Source organism: Corvus moneduloides, chromosome 1 (genome assembly GCF_009650955.1).
Source record: "Corvus moneduloides isolate bCorMon1 chromosome 1, bCorMon1.pri, whole genome shotgun sequence".
NCBI classification, from domain to species: domain Eukaryota; kingdom Metazoa; phylum Chordata; class Aves; order Passeriformes; family Corvidae; genus Corvus; species Corvus moneduloides.
Genome location: NC_045476.1, coordinates 48,372,262 through 48,392,556, shown reverse-complemented (window position 1 = coordinate 48,392,556; position 20,295 = coordinate 48,372,262). Strand labels below are relative to the sequence as shown.

Sequence of the window (20,295 nt, the reverse complement as noted above, 5' to 3'; positions counted from 1 at the left end):
TATTTTTAAAAAAAGGTCTTAAAATGGAACTTTGATACTTCTACTGAGAGGGGACAAAAAACTTAATGTGTAAAAATGCTGTGAAAAGCGCTCAGCACTAGAGATTTGTGAAAAGTCTAAAGCAGGGAAACTATGGAACTTTTGTTTCTCCTTCTCTACCCTGTCTAGAACCATTAAGAATCTTTCATTAAGTTAGAACCCTGCTTTGTTTTCACACCACTGCTTTTATTTTCCATATTCCACTGAGATATAATACTGGGGGCATTCAGCTAAGCAATGCTTTCTCTCCATCTTGATGTCATTGGTGAAATGACTGCTCTTTTATTCTGAGAGGTGGTTGTTTTGAAGTGATGCTGAGGCAGTGTGCTTTCGTGAATTTAGTCTATGGCTCTCTGTTTTCGGAAGAGGGGAACTAATAGTTAGATTTTTCTGTCACGTATATTTCAACTAGATTAATTTTTGTAACTTAACTTGTTTTTCCACTATGTTCAAATAACAACTTTTACAATTTTGTTACAGATAATCATGTCATCCTTTCAAGAAGTTCCGTCTTCAACTAGCACTTTGCAGACCTCCAATTTTGCGCATGTGATTTTTCAAAATGTTGCAAAAAGTTATCTTCCAAACACACATCTTGAGTGTCACTACACTCTGACCCAGTTTATCCATCCTCATCAGAAAGACTGGGTTGGTATTTTCAAGGTAAGTTATGCTTGATCTATTGTTATTTTTCAAATGTTTGCTTGCTCTCTTGCAAATTTAAAAAGATAAATCTCAGCAACAGTAAAAGCTCTCTCATAAACTTTAAGTTGACCATCATTTAAGTGATGTATTGGTTCCTGCTGTTAAGAGTGTCAGTTTTGTAACAAAGACCAAACTGGAGATCAAAACTAGAGGAATGAGTCCAGCTGGAAGTCTTCTGGGGTAAAGGGGAAGGTTTAATGTGTACAGAATTAAATGGAGATGATTTGAGAAGAGATGTGTGGTTACAGAGTGACATTGTGAGCAGGACTGTGTGAAAAATGTGAGACAGTGCATGTGAAATGTGTGTGCAAAGAATGAAAACTAAGCTGGAGATAACCTGACCCACATCACTGACTAATTTTTGTTGCTAGAACAGGCTGAACAATATAGATCACTAAAATTATTCAAAACAGATCCTTGAAAAAAAGATATTTGGAGATATTTTTAAAGGTTAGTAAAGTTTCATTTATGGGATTAGAAATTAATTTTTTTATCTACTTCTGTTTAAGACCTTGATTTGTGTATCTTTGTCAGTATGGCTCCTAATAGATGATGCTTGAATTCCTTATTTGAATTTTATTTAATAGAAGTTTTGATTCAGGCTTTAACGAAGTGATGCTTTGGCAGTGGGGAGGGGAGAAGGGTGACAGACTAATTTGTTACTGTAGGGCTTTTCACGTAGAACTGAGTCCAGTGTTTAAGAATAAATGCTCTACTTCGTTGTAATCTGCAGATTGTGAGTCTTCAAGCTAAATTACTCCTCTGCAATGTAGAAATACTGTGCTCTGTAACAAAGCAGAAGCATTTTTAATGCTATGTGCAGTGACTGTATAGTCACTAAACTGTGCCCAGGGAGGCATTAGCTTACAAACAGGCACATTTCCCTAATAAGTTGTTTTTAAAAATAAGTGTATAAATGTCTTATTTGCAAAGTTTTGACAAATGATGTAACTGAGCACACTTGAATGTTTAGTTAATGGTATTCGTGAAATGTAAAAAAACCCTCTTTATCAAAACTTTATAGAAGGTTCTGTTTATATTGCACATAAGCATCTTGAAATTACTGAAATGTGGATGTAATGGCTTTGTCTGTTGGCCTGAGTGAGGGAGGCAATCAGGGCTCTAGAATTACTAAGTAGGTAAAAGAAAAAAAAGGTTGGAAAACAGTTTTTCAGTGACTACACGAAATGCTGTGTACACTGTACAGGTATCTGATTTCATCCTGACTGTGATGATAGATTTTGTAAACTATTGAAGTTACTCTACTTTATTCCACTTTAACTAATACTTTGGCAGTCATTTGAGGAACACATTGAACTGGCATAAGGTAGTGCTTCTGCTCAAAGAAACGTCTTTCATGCAGGGTGGCTTGTTGCTTGTGCTTCCTCTTTATGTGAAACAAGTTCTTGTGTGGTGAATCAAATCAGGGAATTGATTGAGGTTAAGACCGGTGTTTTTGTGACTAGATTTTTTAAATGGTATTCCCCAACTGAATTTCCAGTTTGCCTAATTCTCATCAGCACAAGGGAAGGAAGCATTGAAAGATGAGAAAAGAATAAAAATGGTTTTCTTTCAGTGGTTATATCAGCTTATACTAAGTGTTATGAATATACTTAGTATAGTTACAGTACACTGAGTTAAATGGAGCCAGCTGTCTAATTGTATCTGTGTCTACAAATATGTATGTGTAATGTTTGCAGTAAAATAAACTGTGAAAATGTAGTCATCTTGGGATAGATAATAGAAGTTGTACTGCACTGTGATCTGAGTGTAAAAATGAGTGACTTCTAGAGAATTGATTGTTCATGAACAAACAAGAAAGCACCTGGAAGTGGCTTGAAACCTGATGAAAGCAGGCAGGGGTTTTTTCATTTACCTCTCTTAAACACCTATGGAGGATGCAATGCAATTTTAGTAAAGTGAGTCTGTGATTGAAAAAAAAAAGGCAAAAGCAAATCTTGACTATTTATGAGAACAATAATTAATGACCTTCAGTATTGGCCTAGTATGCAATGAAAGTGGGGTTTTTGTGATAGAACTCGAAGTGTCGATTCACAGACTGTTCATGTAAAGGGAATAAAGTTCACCTTGTCTTTTTGAAGTGCCTAAGTTGCTTAGAAAACAAATCTGTTCAAGCTGGTGTCATTTAACCTTTGTCTGAAATTGCACAGAAGGTAACTAGTGTTGTAATAGTGAATAGTGCACAGATGAAAAAGGCACCTAGTTTAAAAAAAAAAAAAAGTAAAAACCTCAGCAAAAGCCCCAGCAAACAGTGGTAACTTCAGAGTGGTATAGGAAATAAGTATGAAGTAAGATTGTTCCTGCACTCCGTGAACATTATGTTGGTTTTTTTTCTAATGTTGATTTTTGTTGAATTTTAGGGGTCAATGGCTTCAGCTGTATTCTGTCTTGTTTGCTCTACTGGCTAGATAAGAATTTTTTTATTGAACTGAAAAAATACCTTAGGTAAAAAATTAGGTACCTTTTTAAGTGAGTAGTTTTTATTTAGGATGCAAGTGCATTTCTTCAGCAACAATGATGTCTTGAGTAAATATTGGTTATCTGTATCCTTATATTATTGCCTTTGTTTTGCTGGTCCAGCTGTTAGTGCAGCTGCACAGTGAAATGGATCAGTGGGGTGATCTGCCAGGAAAATACAGCCTCTCCTCCCCCAGCTTTTACCATCTTATTTCACAATTGGTTTGGTTCTTCAGTTTGATCATGGTGTGGTGCAATGGCCAGCTGTGCTGGCATCACTGTGATGGAAACAAGGGGACTGGGAAGCTGTATGTGGGAAGGGCTGTGCCTGCTTTATTGGCATGGCTGCTTCATGTGGAATGACAGTTGAAACTTCTTTCAAACATTTTTAGAGTTCTCTTCTTAAGAGCACCTTACTTGAAGTTGTAAAACTTAAGACACTACCAATTTCTCTGCATATGCTGTAGGTGAAGTGGGATTCTTTTTCTTTTGTTCCCAGCATAAATTGCTAGATGTTGAACTTCAGTAATAATGAGCGAAGGCTCTTCGTGGTGGCAGTAACAGCTTTAAAACTGTTCCCAGGAAAGTAATTTTGTGTTGTTCAGAAAAATGGAGACCCAGCATTCATAAACTGAAAGAGTCATGTTGCATATAGGAGAATTATTTCAGATATACCAGTTTTTTTACAAGCTAGATGTATCTAAATGCATACACTAATTCTGGTATTGGACATCTGGCAAAAACTGGGAGATGTGGGAAGTACAATAATGAAGATACTATGCTTTAGAGCAGAAGTTTTGCATATGCATCTTTTATTAGTTTTGTGTTTTTTTTCTTACTTGTCCCCTACAGGAGAGGACTCAAACACAGGTTTTGACTCAGTCTTCAAATCTGTTGTCTGTCATTGCTGCTATGTGTTTTTTTGCTTTTATGATATTCTGGAGAGTCATCTGTAATCAAGTGCTAAAAGATCTTGATCTGTTATATCCTTGTGTGTTACCAAGAAAAAAAAAGGCATTTTTTCAGATAAGTACTGGTCTAGTATTTGGCATGGACATCCTGAGCCTGAGTTCCTGTTCATGCAGTTTTATGAGAACTAGAATTTGAGATCAGCTTTCCCTCTTCTGAGGGTTTCTGTGCAGCGTAACCTGATGGTTCCTAGTGTGGAGTCAAAGGTGAGAAGACTTACCATCCTTGATTACCAGCCTTGATTTCATAGGAGAGCTGTATTCCTAGAGTGATCCAAGACCTCTTTATTTGTTTCTGCTCATCTCTGGTTAATCAGAATCTGCAGAGGCCTTTAGTGTAACCCAAACCTAAACCTTTGAAATGAGGAAAAGTAACTAATGTGTGCACTGCATCTGGTTGCAAAACTGGCCTGTCTGTAGGTAGTCCTAATTTCCGGTAGGGAACTCTACATCTCATGACTGTAAAATAATCATATGGCCGAGTGATATTTTTTGCATTATTAATACGAAAAGGCCAGATTTGCAGAAGTGTTTGGAAAACTTGCTTGGTTTCTAGGAGGCAGCGCCTGCCTCTCTGGAGCATATGTCTGCAAACAGGGCTGTCAGATGTTCAGTATACAAGAGAGGCAGATTCTCTACATCTCAAAGGCACGAGGAAGGGCTTTTATGGGCATTATAAAGATACATTGCATCAAGAGAGTAGTGTTAAAGGTGTAGGTGTTTGTGGGGTATATCATAATACTTTGTGCATTTCTGAAGATGTAATTTAGCTGAGACAGGCATGCTGGAATGACCTGCAATATCAGCAGGTAATCAGTCTTACATATGTTACACTAATGACTTCAGTCTTGCTGTGTCATTAATTAACTATTCCATCAAAACTTTTCTGTTCCTCAGTTCTAGTTGATAATAATTTTCTAAGTAATCTTCTTTACCCTTCTTCTAGGATATTGACAAGTTGTAGGCATGCTTTGATATTAGCTGTCTCAGGGTATCCCTAGAGAAGAAAAGGAAATACTTTCTTAATTTCAACATTTTTGATATCCACACCTTAAAAAGGGTGAGCTGACATTCTGGTAGCCTTACATATGGAAAAACTGAATAACCAGAATTGGGAAGATCTTAGTAACTTATTTGAACACAAAAAGTACCTCTTGCTCAGAGAGACTACTCAGTATTTACAAGGCCAAGCCTGAGCTACTTTTTGTGCATCAGTGCAGTACCTGTATTTACATGCAACTTAATTTCTGTCTTTTCAATGTCCTTATTTATAGCAGATCTCAGAATTAAGTTTGATGTGTGGTCAAAAACTTTTGTAACACAGTTTAATATTGTATTTAAGAAACGACTTGGTGTTTGTGTTTAAGGCAGTTTAGATATATCTTTGTATAGTACTCTGGGTTATTTAGTCTCCTTTGGACTGTAAATAACAGTACATCTTGTGTGAGTCATTTCAATATCCTGATTTTGTTGTAGATTGATAACTTAAGCAACAATTACTTGCATATATACAGATTACATTCTGAAGTACAACACAACATCTGGATGTATTTGCCACATGTATATAGAAATACCATTCTTCTGGCATGATATCATCACTGCACAGCTGGCCATGATAGATATAGGAATGTGCAGTGGGCAGTATGTCCTGTTGTTAAAATAGTTGGGAAAAGAATCACTGGAATTCAGAATGTTTTTGAGAATTGCTATATCTGTGAATTAGAGTCATTCTGTTGGTTTCTAGTTTACTTTCTTTGGAAAGTAAATAAGACTTGGCTTAAAAAAGAAAGTCCCTGGAAGCATTATTTTCTTTATGAGATGAAGAGAAGGATAATCTGGGTTTATGTGATGTTACCTTTGACAAGAAATCTTACCATTTTATTCCAAGTATCATTAATTTTCGAAAACTTCTCGGTGCGGTAGGTTGTAGAATTGGCATAACGAAGTAGTCAGTAGCTGGTAATAATTTTGAAATAAAAGGTTTTGCTAATTGATAGTTCTCATGAGATGTGGTAGCGAGGAAATAGTTCACTTAAACCCCACTTGCTCTTTTTTAATACATTTTCATGCTTATCTCCTAAAGTAAACAGGAGCTTTGTTCATCTTTGATCTGTCATACGTTTCTTTGGACAGTAATTTACATATGTAACAGGTTTACTTTTAGGGAATTCACATTGTTTCTATATTTATTTTGACATATACCTAATAGAGGAAGTTGATCCTATGGTCTAGGCACTCTGTCAACATCATTTTGACACATTGCTCTGACCTATGAGGTAGAAATACAACCAATAAGAGACGATCATAACTTAGGATCCTCATAGTACCTTGATACTGCAACAAATACCATAAGTTTGCAATAGTCCAAGTTAATGTACGTGTTTTGCAACATTCAGCAGAGATGGACTTCTTCAGGTCTGGGACTGGGAGAACATTTTGAGATTACAGCTTTTCATAAAGAATCTAGAGTACTTTGCAACCATCTTCTACCCAAGAATGTCTCAACCTTAGGGCTCCTGTTGTATAACTGATTTTAATCCCAGCATGAGTAGCAAGGTAATGTCTGAGGTGAAGGCTTAAGCGTCTTGGCTTGAGGTAAGTCAAAGTTGCATGTGGTATGAGGTGATCACAGACATACTAAAACCCCCAAGGTTTGACTTTGTTTACTTGTTTTGAAGTGTCTATGCCTGAATGTTACTACCATATACTTGAATAAGTACTTTTCCTTATGTCCATGTTCTGAAATTTTTTGTACAGTTTTATTCTTGCAGAACTGCTATCTAGATACCATTATTTGCTGTGTTCAAAAGTACATTGCATCAATGGTGTGTCAGTGTTAACTCTCAGTAATTTTGGCTGGTATGAGCTTCACTGCACCCAGATGTTTTCATTTTCCTGTTAGTTGTTTTAGAAGAACTTAGTGTTTGTAGCTGCCTGTTGTAGATGATGTGCTACAGTAGCACAGGCATTGCTGTGACTTTCAAGTAACCTTACTTTAACTCAGGGTTATGGCCCAAACCAAACCTGCTTAGAGAAATCACTTCCTATGATACTGGTTTCAGTGGTGTTTTGCTTAGACACCTGTGCTGTCTGTGGTTTGGGGCAAAGTAATTGTCTCTTACCATGGGGAACATGGAAAGGCTACTGACTTACTGTTGTCAGTAGTAATTAAACTGTATAACATACATCCAGAACCTTATCTACCATCTGTAATTTTGCTTCTTTCAGAGGTAGCATGTTGTCTTCTTGCAGTACTTAGGGTGCTTTGCCAGATTTCTTTCTCAGCTATGTAATTTACCTTTTAAATTAGAAAAGGGCATAATTTTTACTGTGATAAATTTTGTGGTTGGTTTTTTGTGTTTTTTTTTTTTTTAATTGGGTTGTAATTCGGTATCTACAGCAAAGGCCCACTGATTATGCCCAAGTTGGTTCAGCTAAACGAGTGTTCTCCTGGGTTTGCTTCTTTGGCTTGCTGATGTTGCAGATGGGTCAGGCACTGTTAATGCAGCAGAATGAACACTGCTATTCTTCCAGCTGTGTAACAACTTTCTGATGCCAGGGAACAAAATGCCAAGTGAGCTTCCCATGCTGGTGGTCTTTCTTTAAGGCACTTTGTCTCGAGATTGAATTGACTGACTTTACTGAGGGATTGTAAAAGGAAAGAAATTTAACAAAATGGAAAATCAGAAAAATCTTATATTCTGAAACTCAAGAAATTAAAACAAATTTGGAAATAATTTTTACACTGACAGCACTGTGCAGTTGTAAGGTAGAGCTTTTGCCTTAGAAAAGCTTACATTCTGTGTAAGATGAATGAGATGAGAATTGGAGGAGATACAGTGAAATAAAATGGTTATTATTTTCCCTCAGGTTGGATAACTCATTATTGCTATACAGACAGGCACTCCCTGTTCAGGCTCCCTCCCTCATCCCCCCACTTATTTTTCTATTTGGCAAATTTTCTTCAAGGTATTTTGCTGAAACATACTGTGGGTGAAATGTAAATATGGGAAAGCTAATCTCACTGTATGACACTGCAGTAAGAAATGGGCTTACATCTGTGGGGCAGCATAGAAGAAAAAAAACTTCTGTGATGATTACACGTCTGTTTATTAGTAGACGGAAAACCTGTCTAGGGTGAGTATTATGGGACAGCTGAGTTGTCCCTGCTTACGCAGCCAAATTGCAAAGTACTTGGTGCTGGACTCTTAGCCTTTACCAGGCTTCAGCATTTCCACTGTGGCTACTGAGTTGGTTTATATGGCTGAAAAGTGTTTATGATGTCCTAAACTGAAATAAGCCTTTTTGCTCCAAAGTAGGAAATAGGCATATCATGAGTGGATTACTCTGTAATGACTTATTAAAGCTTTCCATTTTATAGAGGAAAAATTAAATAAAATGAGATTTTGGTTATACATTGTTTGTACATAATAATCTAATCTGGATACGACATTTTTTGTGGGATAAATGATATGTAGTCATGTTTTGGTATAAAAACATGAGTTGAGAAGGTGAAAATACAATTTGATTTCTGGATTGTTAATCTCTTGGTTAACTTCGGGAAGGAAAGCAAGAATGTTTGCATTTATGCACAGCTATCTAACTTAAAAAGGTATTTCAGAGTGGAGTTTGAGAGAATTAAATGCAGAGAATATAGAAGAATGTGTTGAATAGCAGGTTAGCAGATACTTTATGTCTAATGCAGTTATAAAATGGATTTTTTTCTTTCTGTTGGGTTCAGAAAGTTGCATCATCAAAGTCTTACGTGCACTTTGGACTGAGAAATAAGAATGCTTCAATTTTTTTGAGTTTTGAACTCCGAGCAAAATGTTTTCAGAGGTTTCAATTAATTCCTTAAAAAGTAATGGTGTCAGCACAGTCAGCACAGATGGCTACTGTGCTGGTCAGAAGATGAACCTGAGTTCAGGCTTCACAAGTGTAGTTTGACAGGTCATTCTTCATTTTCCTCCTCTGACCTTCAGAAGGTTTTGTGTTGGAGTTCTGTAATTTGCAATGTTGGTGTGCTTGAATGTGGGTTGGGGTGCTGTAATGTTTGCCATGGCCCATGCCAGGTTTTTAAGTTGAACTAATAAACTGTGGCTACTGTGCTCTTCCTGGCTCAGAGAAAGTTTCCCAGTATGTCCTATGGAAATTTCTCATTTATTTTAGATTTCTGATAGTAAGAAAGTACTATTGTGCATCAGCTTTAGCACTTTGACTGGAACTTGGTTTCATGGTTGTAGTTGACTTTTTTTGGTTGTGTTGGGGGGTTTTTTGGTTTTTTTCCAGCTGATGTGAAGTTAACTTTAACTTTGCTTTCACATTTTGATACATAAGAATGTATTCTTCATACCAAAATAGAACTGTTAACTTCACATGAGTCTTCAACAGAAATTAAGTGTAGGTTTCCACACTTTCTCCTTGTTAGCATCTTTTAACAGCTATTAAGTTCTAATTATGAATGTAAATAAATATGCTTGCAGCTTTGTAAATTTTCATAATTTTCATAAATTTTTAGAACCTGCTTGGTAAATGAAGGAAATAAAAAATGATACAGTATAATTGAAGACTTGATTTTAAATATATTTTTATAATGGACATATTTTCTCTCAATGGCTTTTTTTCATAGTTTTGAATTTCAAATGAAGAAATGAAAGTTTCTAATCTTTCTTACAAGCATTTGTTTGTTTTCTATAATGTTTTCATGAAAAGAGATGGTCAGTGTTAGTGTATATCAGCTGCTTTGGCAGTTGAAATGGTCAGACTCTTGTTCTTAGAGGCCTGACGATTTAAATAGCCATTTTCCTCCTGTCAGTGTAGTACAGGTAAGGTGTTCACATAGAATGGGTTCTTGTGGGGAATCTGGACTCCTCTTCCCTTTCAGAGACTAACTGGAAGAGAGTCCATATTATTTGTAGCAGGTTTTGTTGGTATGATCAGCAGTAAGACAAATAGTCTAGCTTTTCTGGTTCCTGTAATTAAAAATGAAACTATTTTTCCAAACTAATACGCCTGATGTTGCTGAGGATGCTGTTTGTTTTGCTTCCGAAGCTACAGGGTTTTACTTACCACGTAAACTCACTGTGGGGCTGCTGGTGACTATTCCCATCTTCTCTTCATATTTTTCATATTTTGTTGATTTCCTTTGTAGCTTTTGCCACTGGTTTTAGTTTATCTCATTTTTTATTTACTTTCCTTTAAGTGCTGTTAAATTTTATCCATACAGTTTTAGCCCTGTCTTTAGACAACTATTGGTTTTCTTTCTGAGCTGAAAGAAATACCTATGTCAAAGATCACATTGAAATCGTTGCTGAGCCATCCACTGTGTGCTATAGTCTTATATCTGTGATCGTATAATCGTTGCTGTAGAGAAGCTTATCACTATGTATATGTGCATAGTATATATATAGTACAGTATTTTGTAGTTTGGAACCACTGTGTATTCCATACTAGGCTTACTAAAGAGAATGTTGACAAAAGACATAAAGTACTAAAGTAAAAGTTTATTAAAACCTGTTGATAAAAAAACAGATTTTTTTTTTTTTAAATGATCTGCATCCTACGCCTAAACCACGGATTACTTAAATTTGGCTTTATTTTATTCTCAAGTTATCATTATGTGGCTTTGCTCCTTGTTTCTGCCATCTAAGAAATAACACAGTGGAATTTAATGATATTTAGTGTTATGTAGGAAGGATGATGAAAAATGTTAATGAGCTAACTTGCTTTGCTGCAGAATACTCACCTTCTCCTTTTAAAGTGTATTCAGGAAGATGAGATTTGTTCGTACTTCCTTCTGCGCATTGTCACATTTTGACATGTGGAACCTGTAGCAGGGAAAACCCTCATTTTCTGAAATTCTGTGCTGTGACAAGAGCTGTTGGGCAATCCACACCTGCTGATAACTTGCATGTGCCCATTAAGAAAGAACGGAATTGTCATGATCGTAAGAGTGTAAGACAGGGAGTCTCGGCAGGGGAAACAGATGATGGATGACCAGAAATGTGGGGAATTGTTACAGAAAATACTTGTGGGGTAAACTTCCCAGGGTGTTTCCTGCTAGCTGCTGATGTGTCACAGTTCTCTCCTTACCAGCAGTCCATAGATTAGAGTTATACTTAAAATACAGTACCTGCTGAGAAACAGACCAGGAGAAGTATTTGTTTTCTACATAATTACTCTTTTTGTTTGTATCAGCATGGCTAAAGTTTTAAATGACCTCAAAAAATCCTTTCGTCGATTACTGCTACAGGTAGGTTATTGATAAAAATAACTTTTGGTTTCAGGATAAATCACTAAATTTACAAATGAACATGTGATATCTAAGAAAAAAAGAATTCCTGGAATAAACTGCATCAGAAATGGATTTGATCTCCTACAGGGACCATTTTCGTGTTTATGTTCACTGGAGTTTGTTTTTTCTCTACAGTTTCCAGTGTTAATTATCAGAAGGAACAATGTTATCTTAGTCAGGAAAACAGCATCAGAAGCATTGTGTGCATATTTTGGTTTTTAACAGAAATGAAAACCTGGAGTAAGATGAAAAGATTATTTCAGTTCTATACAGTATTTGTTCTGGATATGATAATTTAGTTTCTTTTCTGAAACGAAAAAGATGCTGACTTTTTACTCACTAAGAACTACGTTTAGAAAGCTGTGTGCTTCAGTTTAGGGCACCATGTAATGATATATGCTTCTCTTTTCTGAAGTAAAAGCAAGTTCAGAAAAAAAAGGGGAAGTAACATCTGAGTTGGATTTGAAGACATGACTAATGTGAAAATTTGCAAAATGTTTTTCCTGTGAACTTTTATCGAGAAAAAATTCCTTTTACCACGTCCAAGTTACTGGAAGAGTTTTCCTTGTTATTTCTGAGATATTTAAGTGTGGGAATAACAACTCCAGGAAATCTCATTTCATTGACATCTTTAAAAGCTGCTTGATAGGAAATACCCTAGAAATCTTTTTTGCTAAGAATAGGTCTAAGATGCAGTAGGTGATTCCATTCTAGTGGATGTGTTGAACACCTGCACTGCTTGTCTTTAATGCTGGTTGCCTTACAGAAGCGACTGAAAATGAGAATTTCATCTGGTTTCAAGTTTGTTAATCTACGTTTTTTAAGAATATAAAAAAGGCTTTATTATCTTTGACATTAGTTTTTCCATACTTCTTAATATATAAGTGAAGAAGTGAATGGACATCTATGGAATAATCTATTCAGAATTTTTTTAATTAATGCTATGTATTAATTTACATACGTGAAATGTATGCCTCTATACATACATAATTGTTGTTTTGCTATTGAATTACTTTCACCTCTGATGTTCTCTTTGCCTTTGCCTATCTAAACATATTTTCCTTTTTTTAAATTCCTTTCAAAACCCAGCAATTAATGCCTTTAAAATACACTACTGCAATGTATTCTTTATAAAGGAGAACTTTGAGACTTGGAGTTTGGAAGTGCTGTCTATTGAAACAATGAAAATCATGATTACTAACTTAATCTTTTCTTGGTTGTTGTGTGGTTTTTGTGTGTGGGTATTTGTTTTTTCTTCTTCCTCTTGAAATATTGTCTTACCTGATAAAAATTGGGAAACAATTTATTCCCTTTCTATTTCTTAATTCTTCCCTGTCAGTATACCCAGTCACTGATAAACTGTATGACACCTGGCTTTTGGTATTTTTTTTTTCATCAGTGGCATAAATCAAATGTATTCCTTCTTTTCCTCCACCATTATGCTATTAATATCCACTGCTTTGATGTAGTTGCTTTGGCTTTCTGGTTTAGTTGCATGTATTTTAAGCCTATTGGAATATACATCTTCAGAGGGTAGAATCATAGGCTCATAGAATGGTCTGGGTTGGAAGTGATGTTAAAGAACAACGTGTAGTTTCAACCCTCTTGCCAAGGGCAGGGACCCCTCTCACTAGACTTGGTTGCTCAGAGCTCCATCCAGCCTGATCTTGAACACTCCCAGAGATGGGGCCTCCACAGCTTCTCTGAGCAACCTGTGCCAGTGGCTCACTACTGTACAGAACTGCACTCTTAGGAAAACTCTGAAAGCAGATGTTTATTGAAGGTAGCAGGAAGACTGTGCTGACTTAGCTGAGTTAGGTTTTCGTGCAGATCTGTTTTTTTTCTTTGCAGACATAGTGTGTATGTATGAGAGAATTAGCATTCCAGTGAAATGCTGGTCTTCGGCATTGCAGAAGTTGTCAAAAAAATTCTAATGTCAATTGTGATGTTTACAGTAGCATAGAAAGCTTCCCCCCCTCCTCCCCCCCCCTTTTGTTTTCTGATGAACCAGCTGGACTGTGGACACAAAAGAGTCAACAATGGCAGAACCTACACTAAGAAAATCCCACTATAAAATCAAGAATTAATCTTTTTGTATTTTTAATATAGAAATGTGTATCTTTATAGAAAAAAAATTAATGTACCAAATAGTAGTTTAACATGCAGTGAAAACTGTCTGGTGTTTTACTTTATATAGACCCTTTTATTGCCTTAGACCCATTTATTGCCTTAGGTAACAAGCTTAATAAAATTAATGCTAAATCTTTGACATGCTTGTTAAAATATTCCTGATTTGTAAACATTGTTAAGTATCTTTTTATTGCATATTGAAGCAGATATATGCATGTTATAGTATGTTGTAAAGGCCAGACCATGATATCTTAACTGTGTATATCATATTCTTCTGTTTAATGTTTTCTCTTTCATTCTTTTTTTGTTGTGGTTTATTTAATTTTAGGTTGGTTGGAGTACTGCAAGAGATTATTACACGTTTCTTTGGTCACCTATGCCAGAAAATTATGTGGAAGGATCAACTGTTAACTGTGTGCTGACTTTTCAAGGTGAGTATAAGGCAGGAGTATCTATCTGTATTTTCCAGCCTACACAGCTTTTAAAATACTTAAAGTGCCGAGCATTGTATGACAGTACTAGAGTTTTAAAAAGATAAATTGGAGGAGAATTTTCAACATTTCACCGTGGGAAGTTTAGTCTTATTTTAGATACCAAGGAAATTGTAAAGGAAAGTATGTAACTTAGTATGTTTTTTACATAGTAATGGCAAATATTCATGACTGATAGAGAAGCTCTGCTGGAAACAATTAAAATACTGAAAATGACTTTGTTTAATCATCAGTAGGCTTTTTGTCATCTCTTACTGCATTGTGTCTTTACATAGTCTTTAGTCTCTGGACTTCAGACATTATTAATGTGAAGAGATTCTTGTCAAAGAATAAATAGTGTACATAATAGTTTTGTGAGGGTTCAGAATAGTCATAGAGTTGCGTGGGACCTTTTGCTGCAAGGAATTGATGGAAATGTCTGAAGCTTTTAAGGAAAGAATAAAGAACAAACCAGAAAATGTTACACCACTGTACAAGTCTATAGTATAATTGCATTTTCAACACTGTGTGCGGGTCATATCCTCTCCCTCCCCTTTGCAATCTCAAAACCGGTCTAGTAAAGTGCAACAAAGAAGATCAAAATTAAGAAATAGCTTCTCTTTAGGGGTGTGGAATTATAAAGATGAGAGCCACACTCATTAAATAGAAAAAGGGACCATGGCTGTGGGTTGCGACCTGGCAGGTTTATGTCTGACATTAGGAAGAACATTTTTACTGAGAGGGAGTAGTGCAGCTCTTGAACAGGTATCCTTGGTTTGGAAGAATGAGAATTCCATACAGTTGTTTAGACACAGCCACAGTAGTCTCAGGCAGGTGTTGACAACAGTCTCTTGTGTGGGAAACTGGACTAAATGACCTTCCAAACTTCCTTCTGCCAGGTTTTTCAGGCTGGGAAAGGGAAATAATGTGAAGTGACTGATGCCTCTAAAAACAGCTACCCATGGCATGAGTGGATTAATATCCATTCTATATATAGAAGTAAATAGGAGCCATTGATGTAAGCTACCAAGTGACAAGTTCAAAATGGAGGTAGAGATGGTACTTTTATGACACAGTCAACATGCAGAAGTTGTTGCCACAGGACATAACACACATTTAAAATTTCACTTGAAAAGAGCACCTCCACTAAATGAATGCTTTTCTGCTTATAAACAGAATTTTATGTACCATCTTATCTTCTTTTTTACTTCCCGTACTTGGCCTTAGTCTTAAAGCATATTAAAAAAAATGAAGTCCTGAAATGATGACTGTATTAGCTTGTTGTCTTATTAAAGCTGCAAATAGTGATAGCTTTGATGAGTTCAGTTCTTTCTCTTTTGCCAGGTCTCTTTTTATTCTGCTGCTTTCGATGGTGACCATGTCCACATGGTCTGATAACCTGATAACCATTTTATAACCTTGAAGTTGATTGAAAAGTGTGTGTGCTCCGTAGAAACTGGAAGGAAATCATTAGTTTCTTTTACAGTTACCAAAGTTCACTGAATGAATGCAGTCGGGTTGGACTGAAATGAAAAGTGATCTAGAAAAGTAGGACTCTTTATGCCATTATCAGTGCTTTGTATGTAGAAATTTTACCGCACACGAAGAGACCGAGTAACTCTGCCCATCTGTTACATTCCATCCTGACAGATCTCCACTTTTATAGAGCTGCCAGATTGAATCTCCATTCAAACAGTCTCCCAGTTGTGTTTGGCAAGATATTTTAATGCTGCTGAGATCAGTAGAGCTTACAGGAGCTTAATTATCTGAGCTAAATAGTAAATGTTGTGCAGCACATTAAATGTGTTGTTTTTGTTTTTGTTTTTTTTTTAAGGATCAAGTAGGTGTGCTGGAAGAAAATAATCAGAAATCTGTTTCTCCAGTTCATGTTAGATACAAGAAAAAAGACTTTCAGTAGTTTTAAAATCAGGTTGTCTGAACCAATATGAAAACACGCTGAAGCAGCAATGTAGATTGTTCTGCATTTATTTCTGCATAGTTTCATCTTACTTAAGCACTGAATCAGGTAAACTGAACTACAGTGCTATATAGGGAAGTGTAGCCAGGCCCAAAAGCATGAATCCTGATGTTTTGAGGTTCAGATACTATTCCCTGAGTGACTGTTAATAAAGTGTAAGACTAATGGAAACATGAAGTTCTTGATACAAGTGCTGTCTATACAGCAAATGTAATGTTTTACAATTTCTAGGAAAAGTAGCTAGGAGTACTGGGAAAGGACTTCCAGGAATATGGAATAAAAGTTGGTGAAAAGTTAATGATAAAGTTAGAAAGGGAGAAGATTGAATTGTGGTGAAAAAAGAACTGAAATGGGTGACATCACCTGTTGGACTGAACACTGGGTGAGGATTTATTATATTAGTATCATCCTCAGGCTGGCTACAGTATCTGAAAATAAGTATTCAGAATAAAACTGGCTGGTTTTCTTATCATTCAACTGGGTAAGGCACGGATCTTGAATTTACTGATAAAGGTAAAAATCTCTGTAGTTCTGGAAATGATTGTTTAACATTCATAAATCTTACTGTGTAATTCTGGGTCATGCAAGAGGCTTTAAGCTGTAGTGGGCAACAGTTCAATTGGATAGTCACACAGAAGTTCTCAAATAATTTGCTTGCACAATGCACTGTTACATATCTTGAAGGAAGAGGATTTATTCTTACTTGTAAAGTCTAGAAGAATTTTTTTCAATTTTAAAAAATAAACTCTTTATTAAACTCCATGCTCTTCCCTTTCAGCTGGTGTCATCCATTCAGAGCATTTCTGTGCTTCGGCATTTGAAAATAGCAAAAATAAATTGTGTTTGTCCCACAAACCCCTGCCCCCAAAACAACAAGAACAACAGCAAAACCTATGTGCAAATGGTACCTGGTAAAGTTGCAGGTGTCTTGTCATTGCATATTATTCTGTCTGTTGTAATTGGTTGTGTAGGTATTTCAAGGCCAAAAGATCACTTACTTTCTGTTCTGTGACTGTACAGCAGTCACACGATAATGTGGTCATGATGAACTTCATGGCATGTGATTGCTAATGATCCTGTTTCATAAGTGTATGAACAGCAGCTATTGCCCAACACTGTTTAGTCTTTGTCTTAAATACTAGTAGAAATTGCTGGGGGATGAAGATTACTAAATAGGGTGACTTTTTCTTTTTGCTGTTTTGATGATACATCTATGCCTTACTGAGGCAATGAGCCTGAAATCTGTGAGTCAAACATGGTGTGGTAATCTGTCTACAAATGGAGACTTGTAAGCTTGTGTAGAATGTTTCTTCAAATATGAATTTATTTTGACAGGATATTATCTACCAAATGATGACGGAGAATTTTATCAGTTCTGTTACGTGACTTACAAAGGAGAAATCCGTGGAGCAAGCACACCTTTCCAGTTTCGTTCCTCTTCTCCTGTTGAAGAATTGCTCACTATGGAGGATGAAGGAAACTCTGATATGTTAGTGGTGACCACAAAAGCCGGACTTCTTGAGGTTTGATACAAAAATTCTTAAAATGCTATTTTCTTTATACTATATACATACGATCACAGATACTGAAGAAAAAACTAGGAGGAAAAGCCTACATGTGTCTGTGTAATGTATATATTTCTGGCTTGTTCTGTAGTATTTGGTTGAAGTTCAGAAAATTTGCAGGTTAAATCAATATTTAAAAATGTACAGCAATAAGCATGGACTGGGAAATGTAAGACGTAGATATTGCCCATCTCTCACATCTGTAGTCCCCAACTAACTGGAGGGGGGGAAGATACCCTTTGTGTGAAATGGTGGTTCCTGTAAGGAAAAAGAGTTATGGAACCAGTATACTTTTATTTGTGCCCAAGTTAAGAGCCCTGGAGACTGAGCTGAATAACTGCAGATGCCTAAGTATATTAGAGTCGGTCTTGTTTTATTTAAAGCAGTTTTCTATGTGTTGTGCTCTTTGCTAGAGAGATGTGGTTAGACTTCTGTGCTTATGTCCAGAGTCAAGGTGTTTTACATTTGCTTGTTGCTGTTTGTAGGCTGAACACTATTTAAACCCAAACAAACAAAAAGGGAACCCAAACTAACTTTTGTTTGAGTTTCTTCTTGGAAAATTGCTCGGTATGGTTCCCTTACCTTGCCATCAGACATCTTATCTTGTCAGTTGCATCTAGGCACATACATGCATGTATTTGATTTATGGTTTTCAAAATTTAGGGATAAGAGACTTAGTACAGAGATACATCTGGGTATTTTTGCTTTTCAGATATGTATTCATAGGACTAAAATTAAAGAAGTTCTCAAGTATTTTTTATGATCTTGGTTTATAGAACTGTAGAATGGTTTGGGTTGGAAGGAACCATATAAGGTCACCTACTCCAACCCGCTGCAGTGAGCAGGGACATCTTCAACTAGATCAGGTTGCTCACAACCCCATGCAGCCTGACCTTCAACTTTTCCAAGGATGATGCATCTACCACCTCTCTGGACAACCCTTTCTAGAGTTTCACCACCGTCATCATGAAAGTTTCTTTCTTACATCTGATCTGAATCTATCCTCTTTCAGTTTAAAATCTTCACCCCTTGTTCTTTTACTACAGGTCCTACTAAATAGTTTGTGCATCTTTTTTATAAGCCCCGTTAAAGTCTTGAAAGGGCACAGGTCATGTTTCAGGGCTTTTCAGGTGTTGGAGGCGGGGTGTGTGTGTGTGTATTCATTTTTCTCAAGAAATTCCTCAAAATATTGCTTTAGAGAGAGTGTGTGTCTCTACACTCAGCTGTCATTTTTTCACCAAGCTGCCATCATCAGAATTAGCTCTTCCACAGTTGCTGTCACTTGGGAACAGTAAAGGCACTTCATTTAAGGAAGGAAAACTTGAGGATAAATCAGGACACTGCAAAGCATGCTATCTTATGGTAGTCTGGTACTATGTGGTTAAAGCAATTAAACTTTAGAAATTTGGGAATAAGGGGAAAACTGTAATAACCTAGCCAGGGAAAACTGGAGTAATCTGTTACCCACTTGTTTGATTAGAATGAAGGGGATAAAAATTACCAACCCCCTTTTTTTTAATTTTCTTTTTTTTTTTTTTTACTTCCCCCCCTTTCCCCCCCCAGTTTAAAATTGAAAAAATAATAAAAGAAAAAGAAGAGCTATTAAAGGTAACTTCTGTTCTGGAAAAGGAAACGACACAACTCAGAGATCAAGTTGAACAACTGGAAAAAGAACTTAACCATGAAAAGCAGAGATGTGAACAACTGCAAACAGAGCAAAAGGTTAGTTGTTTAACTGATTAAAGCTGACTCATAATGTCTATAATACTGCTTTTTCAAGGACCAGTCAAACTGTGTGAAAATCAGCTATCAAACCCCCTCAGCAGTTAGATAGACATTTACACTAGAATAGGTCAGTTCCTATTAACCTCCTGCCACTATTCCTTTTATGTCGTAAAATGGCTAAAATATTTAAGGCTTTTGGTACCAGGCTTGGTAAGATAATCGATGACAACTGTTTCCAGATGTTTGACATTTAACTGTGGAATTCATAGTGGAAAGTAGTTGATAATTTAAAGTTTGCTTACATTAATTTAAAATGGAGGAAGGCTTTTCAGAAAAAGCTCCCATTAGGGAATAACTGCATAGAACACAAGCTGTTGAAAATTATAAAAGTTTTTGGTATGAAAAGCAAAGATCAAGACTTAACAGAGAGTACTTCCTGCCAAGGACTGAAAAGTAACTGACTTCTCTCGAAATGTCTCACCATTCAAAGGGAAAAGAAGCATAAACCTAAAAATCAGTTTAAAGTGTTCATTAATAGCAAAAATGTAAATGTAGCCTAAACCAAAGCCAGCTTAATTTGGAGTTCTGTATGTGGTAAGGAGGAAATCTAATACTATAGAATTGGCACCAAAAAGTTGGATCTAATCTATTTTTAAGCTGCTGCTTTTTAAAAAACCCCAACTTTTAGGAGAAGATTAAAAACATGTGGGAGGGAGGTGGTGACATGGACAAATTTGAAGTAATGAAACCTATATAATTTAGCTGCGGACAGCAGTTAATAGACTATTTCTAGGTACTAGTATGTACATGTCAACAGTCCTGTGTCATACATCTTTAAAAGGAATTTGTGAAGGGAACTTGAAAATGTTAGTGCTTTGTAGTGTACTTTTGAACAGTGGGTGAAATGGACTAGTGTTGGCTAAGGAAGAAAGAAAGGATAGAT

The 20,295-nt window shown here is 36.2% G+C and overlaps 1 protein-coding gene across 5 annotated transcripts in view; it reads left to right on the top strand.

Annotated features, from left to right (window-relative positions):
* The window catches only part of TAX1BP1 (Tax1 binding protein 1), a 55,992-nt gene that overhangs the window by 2,553 nt on the left and 33,144 nt on the right, over positions 1–20,295 (top strand). For all 5 annotated transcript variants that reach the window (XM_032109056.1, XM_032109052.1, XM_032109076.1 and 2 more), the window contains 4 exons: positions 520–702; positions 13,943–14,045; positions 17,398–17,585; positions 19,191–19,349. In XM_032109056.1, coding sequence (XP_031964947.1) covers positions 526–702; positions 13,943–14,045; positions 17,398–17,585; positions 19,191–19,349 — 627 coding nt within the window. In that variant the 5' untranslated portion in view covers positions 520–525. The remainder of the gene's footprint in view (positions 1–519; positions 703–13,942; positions 14,046–17,397; positions 17,586–19,190; positions 19,350–20,295) is intronic.